General features: G+C 36.8%; 1 protein-coding gene across 4 annotated transcripts in view; it reads right to left on the bottom strand.

Annotated features, from left to right (window-relative positions):
* Nucleotides 1-493: 493 nt before the first annotated feature.
* Nucleotides 494-20,120, bottom strand: part of JUP (junction plakoglobin) — a 53,878-nt gene continuing 34,251 nt past the window's right edge. For 2 of the 4 annotated variants that reach the window (XM_087948214.1, XM_026669869.2), the window contains exons 2-15: nt 16,948-17,171; nt 15,160-15,413; nt 13,733-13,971; nt 10,165-10,366; nt 9,674-9,818; nt 8,867-8,970; nt 8,203-8,541; nt 7,147-7,302; nt 6,588-6,707; nt 5,591-5,741; nt 4,684-4,805; nt 3,251-3,290; nt 2,523-2,689; nt 494-1,499 (exon numbers count right to left, since the gene is read on the bottom strand). In XM_087948214.1, the coding sequence (XP_087804340.1) occupies nt 2,556-2,689; nt 3,251-3,290; nt 4,684-4,805; nt 5,591-5,741; nt 6,588-6,707; nt 7,147-7,302; nt 8,203-8,541; nt 8,867-8,970; nt 9,674-9,818; nt 10,165-10,366; nt 13,733-13,971; nt 15,160-15,413; nt 16,948-17,171 (2,230 nt within the window). In that variant the 3' untranslated portion in view covers nt 494-1,499; nt 2,523-2,555. The remainder of the gene's footprint in view (nt 1,500-2,522; nt 2,690-3,250; nt 3,291-4,683; nt 4,806-5,590; nt 5,742-6,587; nt 6,708-7,146; nt 7,303-8,202; nt 8,542-8,866; nt 8,971-9,673; nt 9,819-10,164; nt 10,367-13,732; nt 13,972-15,159; nt 15,414-16,947; nt 17,172-20,120) is intronic. The other 2 variants (XM_087948213.1, XM_026669870.2) reach the window with 1 other exon arrangement.

The following is a 20,120-nucleotide window of genomic DNA, read 5'->3' as shown; positions in this document are numbered from 1 at the left end:
TTCAGTACAAAGGTTCAGTCAAATACATGCTGGAGGCCTTCAATGCATTGTAGAAAGCTGCGTAGCACCACAACTTCAATAAAAGCTGTTTTTGAAATATCAAAGTACAGAATTCAAAGAAATCTGAACAGGAATGTATACTTTCTTTTTTATTCTCTTCTTCCTTCTCCCATCTGCAGTCCAGATCAGCCTTAGGAAATTGTGTACTCTCACTTTTTCAGCCTCTCTAATTAAACTTGAACACACCAATTCAAACTTTTAACCCTTTGGTCTTAAGCATCACAAACCCACCCGATGTTCTCTCTCAAGGCCCACCACTTCCAAGAAAACTGGGTAAAGGAAAAATATCCTTCCTTTTCCCTTAGTTTAAATGTGTATAATCTAATTTGAAGATACATTTTTCAGAATCCTTTCCCTCTACACATCTTCCTTCCCCCCCTTCAAAAAAATTTCACTAGGTAAACGCAAAAAAGTAGTTCATTTGCATTGCAAGTTTAGGTTTAAAATTTTATTTGTTTTTGTTGGTTTTTTTTTTAGCTTTGGTCTATACAAAAAAAATCCCTTAGAGAAATAATAATAAAATGTTCTAAAATATAATTGCAGCTACATCGATCCCTTTTCCAGTGGAAGCCTCAAGCTATCACATTGACAGCTGCTTTTAAAAATGCATTAGAAGGAGCACGGGAATAGGAGGAGGAAGAGAGCATGCCAATCACCAGGAAGATTGTGAGAAAGGGAGGGAACAAAAAGGGAAATTGGATTAAAAATATGAAAAAAGTGGTCTGGTGAGCAGGAAGAGAGTTTATCTAATTTGTTTTAGTTATTCCGATTTATATGGCAGATTAAAAATCTGATTGGGTTGAGGTCCCAAATCCAAACATGTACCTGTTGTATTAAAAAATGAAAAAAAAAAAAACCTGGACAAATGCAAAGCTGTTTATTTCTTGGTGAATTTACACCCAATGGCTGATAGTTTTATTTTTAAAAGTTAAATAGGTAAAAAAAATGAGAGGGATAGAATAGAAATATTCTCATTTTCTCTTCGTTTTATTTAGTTCTAATTTGTGTTAAAAATACAAAGAGGCAAATAAAATCCTATCAAATGAAAAACTCTGCACAAACACACAATCTGTGTATGCATTTTTTCCTCTTACATTGTATTATCAGTGTTCATGTTAGTTTTAGTGTATAGGTTGAAAAGTACTTATCAGGATCCCATGGCAGTTTAAGGATAGTGCTCCAATTTGCTTGTTAAAAAATAATATTGCGGGAAAGAGCAGAAAGAAGAGCTGACTGCTAATATTATAAGGTTGTTAGCTGCAGCACAAATTGTGGACTGGGAATCGCTCCCATAAACCCACAGGAGGGAAACATGAAAATAAAACCGCCTCAAAGGGAAAGGAAGAAATTTGTCATCATCTTTCTCAGGCACTTCTGTCTCCTGAACGCCCAGAACTTGAGCACTGGGGCTGCCCTCTTCTGTGTTAAGGAAACATCTGCTGATTAAGAAAAACAAAGGAAGGGAAAATTAGATTTACACCATATACAGGAAAGCAAGATTTCCCTTTAGGATGGAGGAAGCTGCTTTGAATGCACCAGATCAGACCACTGTCCGTCTAACAAGCACTGTCTTACTTTTATGGTCCCAATACGGGGGACTGCTTGGTCCTTGCAAAAAAAAACAGCCACTTCTGACTTTTCCAATCTCAGGCCACCCAAATATAACGGGCCATATTTGTTATGTTGGCAGAGAACGGTGAGAATTGTATAATGTAAAAGACAGGACTGGAAATGCTCCAATCTCCGCCTTTTCAGATGAATAGAAATTATATATTTATTTTAGCATGAGCTTAACAATGCAGCCAGTCTGTATGCTCAGTAACAAAGAGTACCCTCTACCCCATTTTTTAAAGCACTGGTTAGTTTCTATACTTCATGCATTGGCATATATGTTGTTTTTTCTCATTCTACCCAGAAGTGGAAACCAGCCTGAAGGACTCACAGCTACTAGGAGCAACTCATTAATAACAAAAAGGAGAAATAATATTTAATAGAACACGCAAAAGACATTTATAAGCATTAAAAATCGAGGTTCCATTTCAAAATGTCATATTTTCCCCATCAATTTTACCAGCTTGTTTCAGAAAATCATGAGCAATATGGTTGCAGATTGTCAGATGCAGAAAACTGAAAAGGAGCCATATTTGGTCTAATCAAACTCAACAGTCGAGTTCTGTCAGGGATAAACCTGCACGACTTCTATTTTGTTTAGATCCACAAGTTGTCCTTCATTTGCTGAGTAATCACTATTGAGATTTTTTTTTTTTTAAACTAAAGAAAGTCAAGACAGAAATCTATTTTCCATGGAATGGGAAGCAGTGATATGTTCTGTAGGTCAATGAAAGTATGAAGGATGTTTAGTTATAAAGAATGAAAATGTCCATTTTATCTTTTTTTTTCATTTCATCTTTCATTTCCATTAACTGGCCAATTCCCAAATGCACTAAACTAGAAGCTTTTACCTTGAGTCTTGCCCAACATGTCCTAGTGACATATTAGGCCAGCATGTGGTCTGGGTAAGGTGCTCGCACACCATCGCTGTATGTATCCATGGGGTAGTCTCCATCCATGTCCATGGCGTCCATAGGGATTTCCCCAGAATACATGCCACGATATCCTCCATCCAATTCTATTGAAAGGTAAAAAGAAGAGGGATATAATGCTCATATTTGGCAAGATAAGCAGTAAAATGAAAATAAAATGGTTTTCTAAAGCAGAATCACTCCAGAATTTCCCAAAATGAACCTTTTCAGATTTGCTCAGGCTGTATCATTATATATCATTCAGAATGCCCCTGCCATACTGAGAATTGGAGTTCCAATTTATGAGAACTGCAACAAGTTGGCGATGCCTGCTCCAGAGCATAACCTTCCATTGCATGCTATCTGTCCCCAAATAATTAAAACAATCTGGAATGTTCAGAATACGACCTCAAACGATTTAGCCCGCTTGGTTTGAGAAAAAGGAATTTAAAACATTCTTATAAAATACATGGAATATGCTTCAGCTTTTTAATTTAATTATCATACATGTTCCACACACAGCCTGTTTAACTACCGTATATGTTTCCATGAGCAGCTTCAGAAAAGAAACAATAGCTAAGCCTAAGAATAGGAATTTTATCAAAGCAGTCTGGTTATGTATCATTATTTCCCCCTCTCCCCTGAAACCACCAGCCCTCTATACTCACCATCTGCATATGGTTCGTGAATAGGTATCATACTTTGGGCCTGTGGAAAGAAACCCAACTGTTCTCAGAACAAAGACAGAACTTGTAACAGCTGCAAGTTAAATCAAACCTGCCATAAGATGTCACTACTGAAGGACGCTGCCTATGCAACTGAGCTCTGGTTTCCCATGGCAACTTAATTATCTAATTAACTGATTGCCTGTAAGTAGGATAGCAAAAATTTCAGAACTCAGCCAAGCAATCCCAAATGTTGGACCAAGAGAGCCTCGAGACATCTAGTCTGCTAATTTCTGGAATGATCCATCCATGGAAAATGGTTAAACCTACCTCCAGAGCCAATGATTGAGATACTAAGCTTACTTAGGCAAGGATACATAACAGAAGGCTTAAGTCTTCTTTTATCCATAATTAGCTCATCCCAATAGCCTTTGGTAACTCTCCCAGGAGTGATACTGGCACAGGAATGAATAAATGAGGGTAGGGCATTTTTTTCCCCTCAAGTTCTCCCTTAGTTATCATCCATCCATTGACAAAATTTGTAAAGGTGTTACAACATTCACACCACTGCTACTAGTAGTAGTACTGCATTTAATGAAAAACAGAGTCAGATTGTAATTTTGTGTGATATGTATTTGCTTCCAATGAGATAAAGGCTTAAAATGGTTTTCCCCAGCACTTTGTTAAAGAGTCATTATTTTAAAGAAAGTTGAGCTATCAGTCAACAGTGATTCAGGTGGACTTTAAATCGCATACCATGCAATTTAAATTAAATTTGCAATCGTGTCCACAAATTTTGTTTTTTGTTGGAAGATTTGCAAATGACTTCAAATATGCCAAGACTGAAATTTTCTGTCACGGGATTATTTTAGACAGAATTCCAAATATCTGCAGTTCTTGTAAGGACACACATGTCGCCTTTCTAATTACGGCCATTCTCTTATAATCAAGGAATAAACTGCTTTGACAGAATTATGATCCTTCTTTCAACCTTTTTAGTACCAAAAAGGTATAGACATGAAGATAGTGACAGACAAAATCAAAAAGATTTTACTCTCAGAACTGAAAAGGCATGTTTGAAATCATCTGGAAATGTCTGACTTCCCAAATATTTCCAAAGCTCTGCCTTTGAAGTGAAATGGATGGTGACAGTGGCAAGGGGGTAGATTTCCAGGAGGGGAGGGGCTGCATTCCAAAGAAGTTAAAGGCCAACTCAGCCCAGATATCATATGTGAGAGAAAGAGGACAAAGACAGGTCCTCCCTAGCAGTTCACAAAAGTATACAGATAGTCCTCAGTCGGGCGGGGTGGGGGGAACCTCAGCTTGGAAGAATTGCCATGTGTCATTCTTGGTTTTGGGACTTACACGGAAGTTAAATCCAGAGGCTTAGAACAGGTACACTAATCCCTTTCTATTTAAATAACAGAAAAACTCACAGCTTCCCAAGCAGCAGGGTCATGTTTAAAGAGTGAGTTGGTGAGTTCCACAGAGACACGTTTCCGATAGTCTGGGTTCTTGTCTTCAGAGATGCGGAACAGCACAGCAGCTGCATATGTAGCTGGAGATGCAAGAAAGGGACCTTTAGCCCGCTAGCTAAAAAAAAAGCTTGCCCTTGCTCAGCTGTTGCATTGAGTACCTTGAGAAATATGTGAATGGCCTTGATTTCCCAGTTTTCTTCCCCCCACTATAACAAAATCCAGTAATTTCCGATAATAAAACAAGTTTTGCATTTCTGCAAGCATTTCAGAGGCCAGCTTTACAGTAAAATTATTTCTGGCCTATATCACATTCTAGGTTTTAAGAGAAGAGTTGTATGTTAGAATACTCTTGTATTGGAGGATGTGCATCAGTGAATCCCTGGTAATGGAAACTATCCAGAGCTTTAATATTACTATGATAATGAGCTTTTGGAGTCAATTCTTCTATAATTAATTCCTCTGCTGTAATAAAAATAATTATATCTTGGTTCCAACATTAACAAAAGAATATATAAAGGAGAACTATATTTGATTCCTAAATTAATTAGAACTAAGTTACAATCTTATTCCTAGATGGTGATATTCTGTTACTACCAAATGATTCAATTACAATATAAGCAATCTCTTTCCTTTAAAACAGATTAAATAGCCAGACGCTATATTATTCTCCCACCTTCCCTTTCACATAATTTTACTCTTTTAACATTTGCTCGAAGACTTTTCTCAATCCTGGAAATGTATGAAAATATAAGAAGCTTCCCTGGGGTACTGTGGGAAGGTTCATACTGCAAACCCAATGAATTTTGATTAAATTAAACTGTGGTGATAAAAGAATTATACATGGATATGTGTCTACAATCCTTACCTGTGCCCTCATTCCTGGAATGCAGAAGCTCCATCAAAGGTGCTGAGGCACCTTCTGCATCAATGGCATCAGCTGCCTCTTTGTCCTGAGCCAACTCACACAGTACGCCGGCTGCCACACGCTGGATGTTTTCCACTGGAGAATATAGGAGCTGTTCCCCCAAGTGATCCAGAAAAATAAGAATAAGCAAGGGAATAGTTTCCTCTTGGTAAATTACCTATGCTCAAGTTGTCTTGAATTGGCAGTGCTTGTCTCCTTCAGGAGGTCATGATATACCAAAATTATTAAGAGTGAATGCAAATTGAGAGGAGGGTAAGCAATACCTTGATAATTTTAATAAAGCTATTTAAAAGAACAAACTTGCCAATCATGATTACAATTATTACACAGGTATTGCAACTTTTCTGTATTTTATCATCCCATGTGACAAATGGTAGGCCACAATGCAAGGAATATTCATTCACTGCATTGTCATGGGGTGTCAATCTAACCCAATATATCTGATTTCCCACCAAGCTTAACTTCTCACCAAATAAGAAAACAAAAATGGGTAATTTTTTTTCATGGACACAATATATATATAATATATATATTGTGTCCATGAAAAAAATTACCCATTTGTTTTCTTGGTGAAATGCTGTGGAAATCAGATATATTGGGTTATATATAATTTGCACATTACGCCTTGGTACCTCAAATATTCAGAAAAGCAAACAAATGAAATCTACTCTTTGGAAATTATCCACCTACTTAGGTATTACATTATTAATAATAATACATTATTAGATATTCTGAGAATTACATGGAACACGTGGGCTTCCCACCTGTTACAAGCCTTGGTTTACAAAAAAACAATAGTTGAATTCTCATGTTCTTCTTAGCAATCATTATATCTATTCACTATTTTACTTCTGCAGAAATCAAGCTCACTGTTTCTACCCACACTTAACCTTGAATGCTCCTCCCTTACAACTTCCATCCATTCAGAAATTCTGACCTGCACAAAGAGAGGAATGGTGTTCAGACGGAAGATTTCCATTCTGTTCATGGGGTCTCGGGCTAAAATGTGTAGCGCACCTGTGCAGCCTTCCACAATTTCTTCCATCTTTACCCCATCCTGAAGAAATAAGACAACCATTAAAGAATGGAAAAACAGCACTGTTCATTCCTAGGCTAGCATCCTGTGCATGAGAAGAAATCAAGTTCCTTTTATAGTGATTTTAATAAAAAAAAATATAATAAAAATAACACGATATAAAAAAAATATAAAACATCAGAAAAAATACAAAGGAAAAATAGAAAATAAAACAATATAAATAAAAAAGAGAAAAGGATACATAAAAATAGCTTCCTCTTTCATCAAGACAAATATAAACACTTTCAATAACATAAGTTTTCTAATATTTCAACCAAAGATCTTCTCTTCAGACAGAGGAGGCATCTCAGAAGGCATCAAGTTCAAATAATAGTTGTGTAAGTAACCCTCCAGGAACCCTAAATAAATAACTTCTAAAATCAATTAAGATCGTAAACATAAGTTGCTTATCTCCTCTTACTGTGTATGGTTGCTGTGTGCCTGCAGCTGCATGACGTTGAGCATCTTGGTGAGCCTTTACCAGGAGCTGAACAAGACGAGGGATGACAGCAGCTTCTTGTAGGGGGGCATGATTGGCTGGACATAAAGCCAGGTTACGGATGAGGCCAATTGTAGCCTGTGAGCAGGAAGGAGAAGGCATGTCTTCAAAACATTGGTAGATACAAAACTAGACAAGCTTTCAAATAGTTTAATCAGTTTTGGTGTGTGATTTTTGACATTTGGGTCTATCAAGGAAAGACGGGGATCAATTCAATTCAGGATATTTTACACTAAATTAAGCCTAAAATACAAGAGCATCATTGTAAAATTACATCTCTGACTAGCAAACAGAATTATCCTCCCCCCATTTTCCATCCCAGTTCATTCACACTTTGGCTTTGTCTTATCCTCCACAAAAGAAGCTTTATTTTCAAACTTCTATTCTGTCATCATTTTGGCACTTCTCATTAATAGTATCTCCTAAACATTTATGGGGGAAAGTGCAATTATATGCTAGTACTTTATGTAAATTGTGTAAGCAATTTTTATTACATGCATACAATTGTGGCTGGTATTATGATAAAACCTTATTAAAGATAAGTGTCGGGTGAAAGAAAAGGAAGCTTGTTTAAGGCTACCTAATCTATAACTTTGAACTGTGATTTGAAAGTAGTGCTATCTTGGCTTGCAGCTTAGGAACTTAGCCACTATATCTCACAATTATTCAATGTGCTAAGAAGTCTTTTACAATCAGTGCTATTAAGATTCTTTTCTAATAGAGAAGTCTATGTGGAAAAAATTAACCATAACCATGCTCTGCAGTTTTAGCAGAGAAATTTCACTATGATCCTCACTCACCCAAAAAGCATTCTGATGGATATAGATTCCAAAATTATGATATATTTCCCTGAACATAGCGATCACCCCTGAAATGTGCCCAAGTCAGAAATATGAGCCTATTGTAGTTTTTTTTAAAAAAAGAATACAAATGCATACTTTTGCCCATAAATACTTAGCTGTCTGCCCATGCCTGTACCTTGATGAGTGGCCATTGGTTGGGCTGATTAAGCAGCTTAACAATGGCGGGTATTCCATAATTAAGCCGCACAGAGTTCTGTGCCATTTCAGCCTCTGGATGCCGGCTGGTGAGGTGCCTCAGAGCACACACAGCTGGTTCAGTGATGTCTTCTTTGTCTCCAGCTCGGAGAATAGTGTGTATGAGGGCTTCAACTCCATTCGACTGAGTCACCAGGGTTTTGTTCTTGCTGTTGTTGCAGGTCAAATTGGAGAGGGTACCAGTGGCACAGGTCAGCACATGGATATCATCTGAACTTAACTGGTTGACCAGAATCTTCAGGACACCATCAAGACCCTCCTTTAAACACAATAAATAGCACAGAGTGTTATTGCCTCAATCAGAAGCTAGGTCAACATAACGAAGTCACCAGACTAACCCATTAAGATAGTACCACTACGGAGTTATTGGAGCAATCAGTTCTAAATTTTGGTTCAATAGCACAAGTCAGAGAAAGCTCAATAGCAGGATGTGCCAGAACATATTTGGTGGATAAATCCTTTTACAACCCTTCATAAAGTAAGTCTCCAATGAAATAGTTATTGAATAGAAATCTCAAGTAACTAGATAAAAAAGGGTTGGGGCTTAAGTTTAAATAAAAGAGACTCCGGGGGGCATTATTCACCTGCTTTGTGGCAACATCTGAAAGGTTTCTTAGAGTCCACAAACAGTTCTGCACAAGTCTTGGACTGGAGCTAGTCAGGTGCTTTCCCAGAGCTTGCATACCACCTTTTGGGGAAAAAGTTCAAAAAATTAACCATGGTTGGAAAAAAAAATGAAAGAAAGAAAATGGGAAAGATGGAGTTTAATTGGTTTGAAAGATTTCTTCAGAATATTATAACCCCATTATAATAACACAGTATGTATTTTCTGTTTTTAGGGCAAGACCAAGTATGACTGTGACATGTTCTGTAATCAGCAAGATTTATATGACTAGTCATTGGTCTGCTTTTACAATAGCACAGCTAAAGAAGTAGAAAAACATATATTTTTAAGAAACAACATAATGTAATGAGTTATCTTTTGATTGCAATGAAAGTTAATCCTCTTTTAAAATATACATCAAATCCAATTTATGCATATTGTTTTGTATTTATTTATTCAATGTTCAGTTTTATTGTGAGGCAAATTAATTTATATCAATAAATACTTAAGTAACTGTAATGTTAAGGAAAATATGTTTTACATATGTTACTGAAAGAATATTTAGCACCTAATATTGATAAATTATTGTACATAATACTTTAAAACAACAGCATCTTAATTTTCCCCTACCTAGTTATTTCCTTATCCTACACTCCCAGAATTGTCATCAAGAGCTCTACCGTTTAGGGAATTCTGGTAATTGCCCTACAGAAGATTACATAATAAGCTAATCATACATGTCCTCATCAGATTGCATCCCAGTTCTGTCTCCATTGTCACCACTCACCAGCTTCCACAATGGCTGGCTTGTTGCTGGGGCAGACAGACAGGACTTTGAGGACACGGCTAGTAGTCCACAGAAGTTTCTCATAGGTGTAACTTCGCATAATTTGAACAAGAGCTTGGGGACCTCCATTGGCCAAAATTATGAGCTGTGGACACAAACATAGATAATAGCATTCTTTCATTTCTCTGGGCAGAGGCAAGATAATTGCAATTCATTGTCTTAATCATATACTTTCCTTACTCTGTCTTCAGCTGATGACCCCCAAAATAAAGCCCTTCCTTAACAGAATAAGGAAACCTGCTTCTCAGAAATATGTACACAGGTGTGCCTAAACTAATATATAAGTTGTCATCTGTCTCACAGGGGTGATTACCTATACTGGGATAATGATTGCCTGTATTCTATGAACAAAGATAAATTTAAATGACTGAACCAGAGTCCATTCCCCATCTACCCACAAAGTATTTCAAGGTTAGAATACAAGCCCATACTTTGCTTTCTTGGTTCCCATAGGCAAGCAGCTGCAAACAATCAGTGGTGATAGCCAAGAATTTAGGATTATTCTTTGTCAGCAGGGGGACCATCTTCTGAAGACCATCAGCAAGGCGAACAGCCATCTTGGCACCTTCCTGGTACAGCAATAGGTTATGAAGAGTAGTGATGGCATAAAACAAGACTGACTCCACTGGAGAGCTATGGGTTGAAAGGTGGGAGGACAACAAAGAAGCATTTTGTTACTTAAGACACATAACAAATTGTATGAATATATGTGTTGCAGCCAAAATACAGATACAGATAATCAGAATTGGAAGGGACCTTGTAGGTCATCTAGTCCAACCCCCTGCCCAAACGGGGTTACAACTGAGTTACAACTGAAGATAGCTGACACCAAATAACATTATTTTGGTTAACTACTTATGCACCCTAATGCAAATCAACCCTAGTAAAGAGGCTAAAGAAAATGGCATTTTGTACAAAAACAACAACAAAAAAGAATACAGGTAGTCATCGACTCAAAACCACTCACTTAAAAACATTCAAAGTTACAGAAGACTCAAAACAAATTGCTTACAACCCACCCTCAAAGTTCTGACTGCTGTCCTACCCCTGATATGATCACACTTTGGGTGGATGGTAATTGGCTTGCATTTACAATCTGTTGCAATCTGTGGTCACATGATTGTGTTTTACAACCCTTTTGGCCAACTTTTGGCAAAAAAAAAAACCACACCTATTGAATACATTGGATTTGGGCTTATGACATTATTTGCTTAATAACCATGTAATTTATTCAACAACTGCAGTGACTCACTGTAAAAACATAGTAAAATTGAGTTTGGTCACGTGGTGATTCAACTTACATTTGCATTGAATTATGTCCAAAATTCCAGGCTGTGTTTATAATTTGAGGACTACCTCTAATTCTTTTAATCTAATAATGTCTATATCAGAAAGTAACATGGTACACACACACACACCCCACACACACACAAAAAGCCAACCTGTTTAAGGATCATGGAAATTATTCTCTAAAATTAACTACTCTAATTTATACTGAGGATAGGAATCTGGTAATTTTTCCCCCCTGCCATTGATCAAACCTGGGACTTAGTGGGTATAAAACTGTTGCTTCATTAAAACTGTGAAAAAGTTATATCCAAGTTGAACATTCATACTGTAGAAGAGTATGGAGTATGGAGATAGCTATTCTTGCATTCCTTCATCAAGTTAAGAGAAAGAAAATGAAAATTTAGTAATGGAAAAAGAGAAGTCGTGAGAAAAAAACCAAAATAATTGCACTTTGAATCAGTTTGATATAAGAAGGGACAGAAAGGTACTCAAGTAGGCTTTTAATATTTTGTTATTATATTCTAAATCAGTCAAGTTCTGAAAACTTTGCTGTTTCTCTTCTATAAGAATACTTCTAAATTTCCCTCAGAAATTGTTCTTGGCCCCGAAGCAGCATGGGAAGCCACTAAGCAAGAGATGAAATGGATCAAGTTTTTTGTAATCATTCATAACACTTCTGTATATTAAATTATGCCTTCCCTCATGCCTAATATATTTTTCCTTCCATTGTCAAGGTAAACTGATGCTGAAATCAGTGATAGTGAACTGTGAAAGTGTTAATACAATTATGAATCTTGTCACTAAGAATTTATTTGTTTTCTGGGGCTTCCAATATGGTGGTGTAGAAATAGTATGCTGGAATTTGTAAGACTTTTTCTACTGCAAAGAAAAAGCAAGAGTAAGTATGACTCAGCCATAGCTTGCTGAGACTTGTGTTTCCACAACAAAGCCAACTCCTCCATGTCAAAGTAGCTGCTTATCAGCTCCATTTTGTGCCAACTGGGTGTGGACTTGCAGCAAGATCTGCCTGGCAAAGGAATAGGAGAGACAGAAGAGTTGTGGGAACAAGCTGGCAGAAATATTGCACAGATTAAATTCCCGTTGGACCTGCGCTGAATAGCTAGTGTCAGCATATCTTAAACAAATTGGTCTGTATTAAATATTAAATGTGGTCAATACTAATAAAAGGTGCTCTTCACACATAATTGCAGTATAGAAGGTTCTGAACTGGTTACTACTAGGTACACTTCAAAATGTTGTTTTTGACCTACAGAATCCTATTTAGCTTGTCACTTGCAATATTCTCAACATTAGGTACAACATAACCATCCAGCCTGTAAAGAATGTCACCCCAGTCCTGCATAATGAATATGAGATATAAAGGAGAGTTAGAATCCATGTTTTCAGTTTTGGCACCAATTCTCTAGAAGAGTTTTCCTCTGGAAACCTGTATGCTGCCCATCTTCTGATGTTCAGGTGACCATATTAAGATCATGGTCACTGGGATGCCATATTATAAGCATAATAACAGTGAGAGTAATGATTTTAATTATTTGAATAATTCTACACTCATCTTTTATTTATTATATTGTTTACACAATGCATTTGTTGTGCTATTTAAGCTGTAAATTGCTATGGGTTCTCCAGAAGTATAGCACTATAGAAATGTAGTAAATAAATAAATATTAACGTGCCATGATTAGCTGTTAACTATGTCAACTACTATAATTATATTAACTAGTTTCCTCCTCTTTTTTGGTCCCCAAATCTCAAGATAAAAAGGCTTTGAGAAGCTCTACATCACAGACAAAATGAACATATCAGATGATACTTCTCAATGAAACCAACAGAATTAGGAGAAAAGAAAGGGTTAAATAAAGTAGTAATAGAAGCAGTGTTTTGGGAAAATCAGTCAAGTGAGTGTAGCAAATCAAAGTGCAGCTGAAAAATCTGATTTTAAGGCATGTACTTCTAATATTGTAATCAATGAAATAACAGGAGTGTTCTGAATAGATTTTAAGATAGACAACAGCTCTCTGTAGCCCCTTTGGAGACTGACTGGTTTTATAGTACTGAAAACGATGGTTTTCAAGATAGGGATATTTTCTTTGTTATTTCTTCCAAAGCAGTAGTCACATGCAAAGACAGCTTGGGACCATGTTCAGGAAAGCTTAGGAGTTTGGCACTTACGTAGTCCAAAGCTCGAGGCAGGAGGGATGGAGCTTGCAAAAATGGCAAAGCTGACCAGTTTGATCAGAGAAAAAACAATAAACACTTTTTTGTTTTTTCTCTGATCAAACACTTTTTTTAAAAGACTGGAAGACTTATATGGGTTTATATTGGAAGAAGAAAAGACTGAATTATTTATTTAGGCATTAAAAAGAAACAAAAAGGAAGAGGAAAAATAAGATGGCAAATACTTAATAGAAAGTGCAGAAGTAATTCTACATTTCTTTTTTCTTTTCTTCTTTTTCTTCTTTTCTGTGCTTTTCCCTTAATCTTTAATTATGTATGATTTTACTGTATTGAAAAATTCTAATAAACAAAATCCCAAAAGATAAACCTAAAAGAGAAATTACACCAAGCCTCATGTGAACTATAATATTGAATAAAATAGATAGGAAGAGTGCATAGACAAAGCTATTGCAATACTTCCAATTACAAAGAAAACTGTTCTTAAAACCATGTATCTTCTCTTCATGACATTACCTAAGCATTCGCACAAGGGCTGGGATACCCCCAGATTTAAAGATGGACAGCAACCCTTCACGATGGTGAGATAAGTTGTGGAGAATGCTGGTAGTGCAGCGGGCTGTGTCCAGATCACTGGTGTTTTGCATGGTGCGCACCACAGCAGCAACAATTTGAGCAGACTGCATAAGAGCCCGGCGTGAGGCTTCTTTCTTAGACAGCTGGTTCACAATCATAGCTGCTTTGCTGACCACCACCTGGATGGAGAAGAAAAGGAACGGAAGTTGTAGAATGGAACAATTATTACAGCAATCTTCAGAGTATCAAGTTCTACTAAACTCCAAATTCCATGTTTCAGTGTTATTTATAATATTACTTCGCTACTTCAGAGCCAAGAAACTCTTATCTGGTGTACAAGATGGTTAATATTATCACCATAAAACAGTAACTAAGATTTTGGTATCAATGATTCTATACACCCTCTGAAACTGTTACAAGGAGCTGAGATTTTACTAGCTTTTGGAATGTCAGGACAGCCACTTTTATCTTAGGAGAGGGGGAGATGTTTCGGAGAAGGGGAAGCCCATACAGGGATGGCAGCTGTCAAGCTCTCTCCCATCGCATTTAACTCCCTTTTGCAACAGGTTGCAACATGCAGAATCTTTCCAGAAAAGGTGTCATGTTAGATATCCATGCCAGGAACCATGTAGGATTTAATAGGGAAAGATCAGCATTTTGAATTTGCTAATTCAAATGCACTGTAATAAACTAATGCAAAAGTACTTTTGTGAGCATTCTGCATTAAAAAGTTCATGTTATTGTGGCAACCAAGTTCTGAGTCCTGAATGAATTGATAATTAATGTTCATTTATCAAGTCTTCCTGAATAGTTGAGCACTTTTTGTGAGCTGGATAACATTGTTTGAGTCCTATGCAAGAAATTACAAGGTTTGAAAACTATTTAAAATTCCATCTCTGATGACAATTTTACTCATTAAAAGCAAAAATTGTTTAAGCCCCACCAAACCATACGTCTATAATAGAGGTCTCCAAACTTGGCAATTTTAAGACTTGTGGACTTCAACTCCCAGAATTCCTCAGCCAGCAAAGCTCAGGAATTCTCAGCAAAGCTGGCTGAAGAATTCTGGATGTTGAAGTCCACAAGTCTTAAAGTTGCCAAGGTTGGAGAGCCTTGCTCTTTAAGATAAAAGCCAGAACTTTCCTTTGAGTGTACATGATAAATATGAAGAAAAATCAAAATTATTTTGGGCTGATAACAATGCATTCTGTAGCTTCTTTACATTTCCATGTAATGTATCATTTTACTCATAGTATGGGATTACTGAAGCATTAGCAATGCTTCAAATCATAGCCAATCAAGCAGTTAGCTTTATTAAATCCCCCAGAAACCTTTAAGACACCAAGGGTGTAATTGAATTTCCATACCGGATCTTCATCATTCAGCAGTTTGGTGAGTTCAGGGATAGCACGAGTGGCTAGTTCAGCATCATCTTGGTAGTTGATGAGGTGCACAATGGCTGACTTGAGCATTTGAGAGGGCTCAGCCAATCGTTGTACATTTGTCTGCTGCCCCTCAACTTGGGTAGTCAGTAGAAGAGTGTGGTCTTCAGCTGTCTCTGGATACATGGCTGCCCGGATGCGCTGAGCACGGGTCATTGCAAGCTGGGACTCCAATTCCGCTGCAAAGATGATTGACAAGATCATAAGGCTAGAGTTAATTAACTAGCATGATTAAGCAGCTGTAATACAAAGCTGCTTAATTAAAAACATGAAAGTCAGATGGGAAATGGTAACTAGCATGCATAAGGACCTGAAAATTTTTATGTGTGCACACATGCACACCCAGACACAGAGGGAAGGAGGGAGGGATTGGGGTGAAGAATCTTAAGTTTCTGCAGCAACCTAGATTTCTCTGCAGTTCTGAGAGACGTTATAAAGAAGCTGGTGCCTCTACGTGCCTATTCTTGTTGCCTGAATTGTTTTTTACTGTTTCTCATTAAATGGTTTTCTGCCCCATTCCCTGCTCTTTCAATATGTAATATGAAATATCAATATATAATATGAAATGTTGGTAAATTTTACTAATCTCTGTGCTATCTGGGGTCCTAGGCAATAGAGATTCCTGGCAATGAATCATTTTATCATTTTACTCCATCATAAAAACATAATCCTTTTGTTCTTTCAACATTCTGCTTACCCCTGAAGGTATTGATTCCCACGAAAGTAAGAAGCAGCAATAAAAAGAAACCCTGAACTTCTCTGGATTACTTTTGTAATGCTTAGAAGACTTTTATGTTTCTGTACTTTATTTTGAAATAACCTGTTTGTGTGGGCTTTTTTCACTTTATAGACCACATTTAAACTTAAATCTAGATTTCCAATTCATAAAATAGAAGATCATTTCTAAAAGTTGACTGATACTGATAAAATGACAAAAAGAGGCAGATTATTACTGCTTTCTAAGCTAATAGCTGTACTGTAACCACCCACATTAATAGCTTCTAGCATGTATGACATGGTTCTAAATCTTTTGCTTAAAATTAAAAACTGACCAAAGCAAACTGTTATCTTCTAAGCATGTGCTGGTAATTTCAAAGACACTGATTTAACAAGTCTACACAGTCAGGATCCAGGAATTATAAGGACAATTATCCCTCTGATTAAAAATCATTATTAAGTTATAGAACAATAATTCAACATTTTAGTCTGAATCTATGTTAAAAAACAACAACAGTAGGTGTATATAAGCCTGTAAAACAAAAGTAAGCAAAAGGTAGGTCTGGGAACCAGATAATTTTCAGTCTATAATATCAGTGTCTGTCTTAATGTAAATTAAATACTGTTTCTTACATTCACATTGATAACCATTTTAAGATATCCAATTGAATATAATGTAAAATTATTACTGCATCTCACATAACTTTAAGTTCACAGAACTCAATGAGAACTAAACTAAATGTCACAGAATTTGCAGGGTAGCAATCTTACTGCAGCAATCTCTGACTACTGTGATTTGATTAAAGATGATATTACTTTATATTTTCCCAGGCTAATGCTCTTTGATAGAGGAGGGCATGATCTAGGGAGCTAGGAATACCGGACTTTCTATTTCCAGAGCATTATAAAATACAAGGTGAAGGATAGATGTTGCTTTCAATTTCTTTATGGAATAAAGGCAAATCGTTCATTTAATCAAATAAAAGCAAATATTACCTTGAGTCTGGGCCTGCCCTGATCCAGGTTGGCTGTAAGTAGTAGTTTTCTTAATGGTGTACTGCTTGCCATAGAGGTCATCTTCATCCATCAAGCCCTTGCTGCTCACTGATGGCACCTGGGTGTTCATTCCAGAATGGATGCCTGAATCATAGGTGTATGTTTGCTGCCATTCTGTCACCTTGATGGGTTGATCGATTATGTTCATCACCTCCATGGCTATTCTGTAAAAACACCCATCCAGATTAGACCCTCAAATATAATGCATGACACCTATAGTCAACCTTTCCCAATGTCCAACTCTCAATAAATCTGCATTTGCTCTAGGAAACTTTTTCAGAATGCAGTTTGCTGCTGTCTACCATTTGCTTCTACTAGTATGGATGACAAATTCCCCACGTCAAAACTATTCAGCTTACATATTTTTCTTGTCTCACACATGGACTCCCACCAAGCTTTAGGTTAACTAGTCTTCATAAAGTACAAAGGCTGTTGTTGCGCTACAGTTAAGACTATTTCCTGATTTAGTCCAATGAAATGATTATAGTAGTTCTACACATCTACCAGTTTCAGCTCCCAAAAGATCCAAAAAAAATGTATGATCCTCGCACTGTTACCATCTTCACAAAACACAATGCCCCCAGTGAATCAATAGTGCTCCCTTCAGCTGAATATTACATCCAGTGTCCAATTTGCACCCAGCAAAGGAAAAAAAAACCTTGGTCACTTACTTAAAAAACATAATGGAATTCAACAAGACACTGTGTTATTTTGCATTCAGCACATTAAAGTGGTGGTGAATTTCTTCTAAACTGCAGCTAAACTGGATGTTAAACTAAACCACACCAGAACTGCAACATTCTGAGAACATGGCCATAAAACAATATTTTTCTCCTCCCTTTGTTATTTTTCCACTTACATCTGCACTTTATGAGAGAACAGTCAGTGGCCCAGGCAGCAGTAGATCACCATTGTACCTAGTCCAAGCCCATATCTCTCCAAGGATTGTGATTAGCTATGGCTGCTCTTGATGGCAGCAGGATTCTCTCACAAGTGCAGAAATAGGGGAAGGGATAGCAAAGGTGAGAGGAATAGGGAAGGGAAAGGATTTGTGCTTCGTTGGAGGTGGGCTGTGAAGAAGGCAGGCAGGTAGGAGAGAAATGAGGGAATGGTTGATCACTGATTTGGCTCAGGTTCTTCCTCCATGCATCACGGAACATTTACAAATGGAACAAATTATTTTTCACCAAACCGCTTCAGCAACATGCTGGCCCTGATATAAAGGCTCCAATATGAAGATATGAAGTACAGTATATCCTCAGTGATTGTTAGCAAGCTTCCTTATTACACAGCAGCTCATAGATGACATGAGTTCAGAGCCTTGGTCCCGCTTCTATTTTAAACCCCAGGATTTAAATTATACACCATATACTTAAACATATTTATCTCTTGTCAAATTTATTTCATATTTATATGGAAACCAGCTTTTATTTTATTTTTTACTTTACATATCTCTTGTTTGTTAGGAATAGCTGTGTTACAGAACAGGAAGAGAACATCTACCAAGAATATTGGAAAATAACCTTTTAATATTATTTCTCATTAAGATAGAAAACAGTGACAGCTAAGGAAGGAACTGTCATTTGAAAGGCGGAACAAGAAATAACTTTTTAAAAGACTTGATTTTTATAGGGTGTTCTCAGGAAACCTAAGAGAAATGCTACCAGTTGTATTCCCCATCATGAAATGTGCTTTTAATATTTTATTTGTAAAGAGAGAAGACAGAAGAGGTAGAAGAAAGAAACATTGCTTACCAAGATGGCATTAGTCCTTCCTAAATAAAGGGTAGAAATAAGAGTTGCTTGGAAACAACCTCCTGCCCCAGATAAATTTGCTAGCTTATTTTCTGATGGGTAGAGACTAATAACAGACACAATTAAGTGCTGCTCCTTCCCTAAAAACATGTTGCCCTTGTACTCTGAGCAACCCATTTCCTCCTATTAAATCTGCGGAATATAACTTGGGAAGGAGAAAGTATACCTGGTGCCATCAAGATAATCAACTTACAGGGCATCTATGTGCAAGGAAGATAGGAAAACCTTAACGACAACAATTTCAACAGCTGTCAGTACATATTAACCAGTACATATTAATAATATGTACTGGTATTTGGGGAAAAAATTCTCTGAGTAGATTAAGTTGTTTAAAATGCTATTGTAGTCAAACTGGTGATTTATTCCCTCACCTCATCCCATCTGGGGACATCAAAGAAATCTTACTCATAAAACCTTGACCAGCTGTCTGCAGTCAAGCAGCTAAAAAAATGTGTAGCTCTAAATAGCAGCTGACTAAACTAACATGTTGAAAAGCTATGCTTCATTCTATAAGCTATTTGATGATCATTTTTGCAGCTGTTTCTATAGAATCTTCCCCCCAACCTGATTTCCTCTAAACATTTTGTGGGTATTACTCCCAGATTTCCCCCAAATTACTACTTTATGTGGTACATTTTTTTTTATACATTAATAGTATGATAGGAATATCTGGCATGTCAGAGTTCATTTTATTTTGGAATATTATAACAGGGAGGAAGAAAACTTAATTTACCACACGTCCTCTCATAGGATAGAAGTTGCCTTACATCACTATCCCAGTTTTTCCTGTCTAAGTCTTTTTTTTCTTCCGTCATTGAAACCAAATTAACTTTCATCGCATTTGTGCGGCTGTCTTCCTTCAAGACATTTACCGCAATGCATACAGGCTTTTCTTAGTTTATAGTCACCACAACCTTGTGATTTTTGACAAGGTAGCTTAAGTCATAGCTCAGGTATGCTTTAATTTAAAATAGAGCTGTCTGCTTAGAGTCATACAATACTTTCAAAACAGCACTTTAACACTAAGAGTTGGCTTATACGATTAGAAGAACACAATGGAAAAGTTTTGACGGATGTACATCTGGTTCTTTACATTTTAGTTCTTACATGAAGCTAAAAAATAGTTTGCTTAAATATGATTTGTTGATTTGTTATCAGCAAGTCACAAAAAGGTTTAGCAGAATGTTAAAAGCCAAGTCACGGAGGTGGAAACAGGTTTTGTAAAATAATCCTATTCAAATGATGAAGAAAATTCAGTTATGATAATTCTCATTCAGCATTACTAAGCTTGGAGAAGAA

The sequence above is a fragment of the Notechis scutatus genome, chromosome Z, assembly GCF_049901735.1.
Source record: "Notechis scutatus isolate UNSWTSFEM ecotype Mainland chromosome Z, rNotScu1.2, whole genome shotgun sequence".
In the NCBI taxonomy this organism is placed as follows: Eukaryota; Metazoa; Chordata; class Lepidosauria; order Squamata; family Elapidae; genus Notechis; species Notechis scutatus.
The sequence above is the reverse complement of the archived record's forward strand: the minus strand, read 5'-3'. Positions and strand labels throughout refer to the sequence as shown.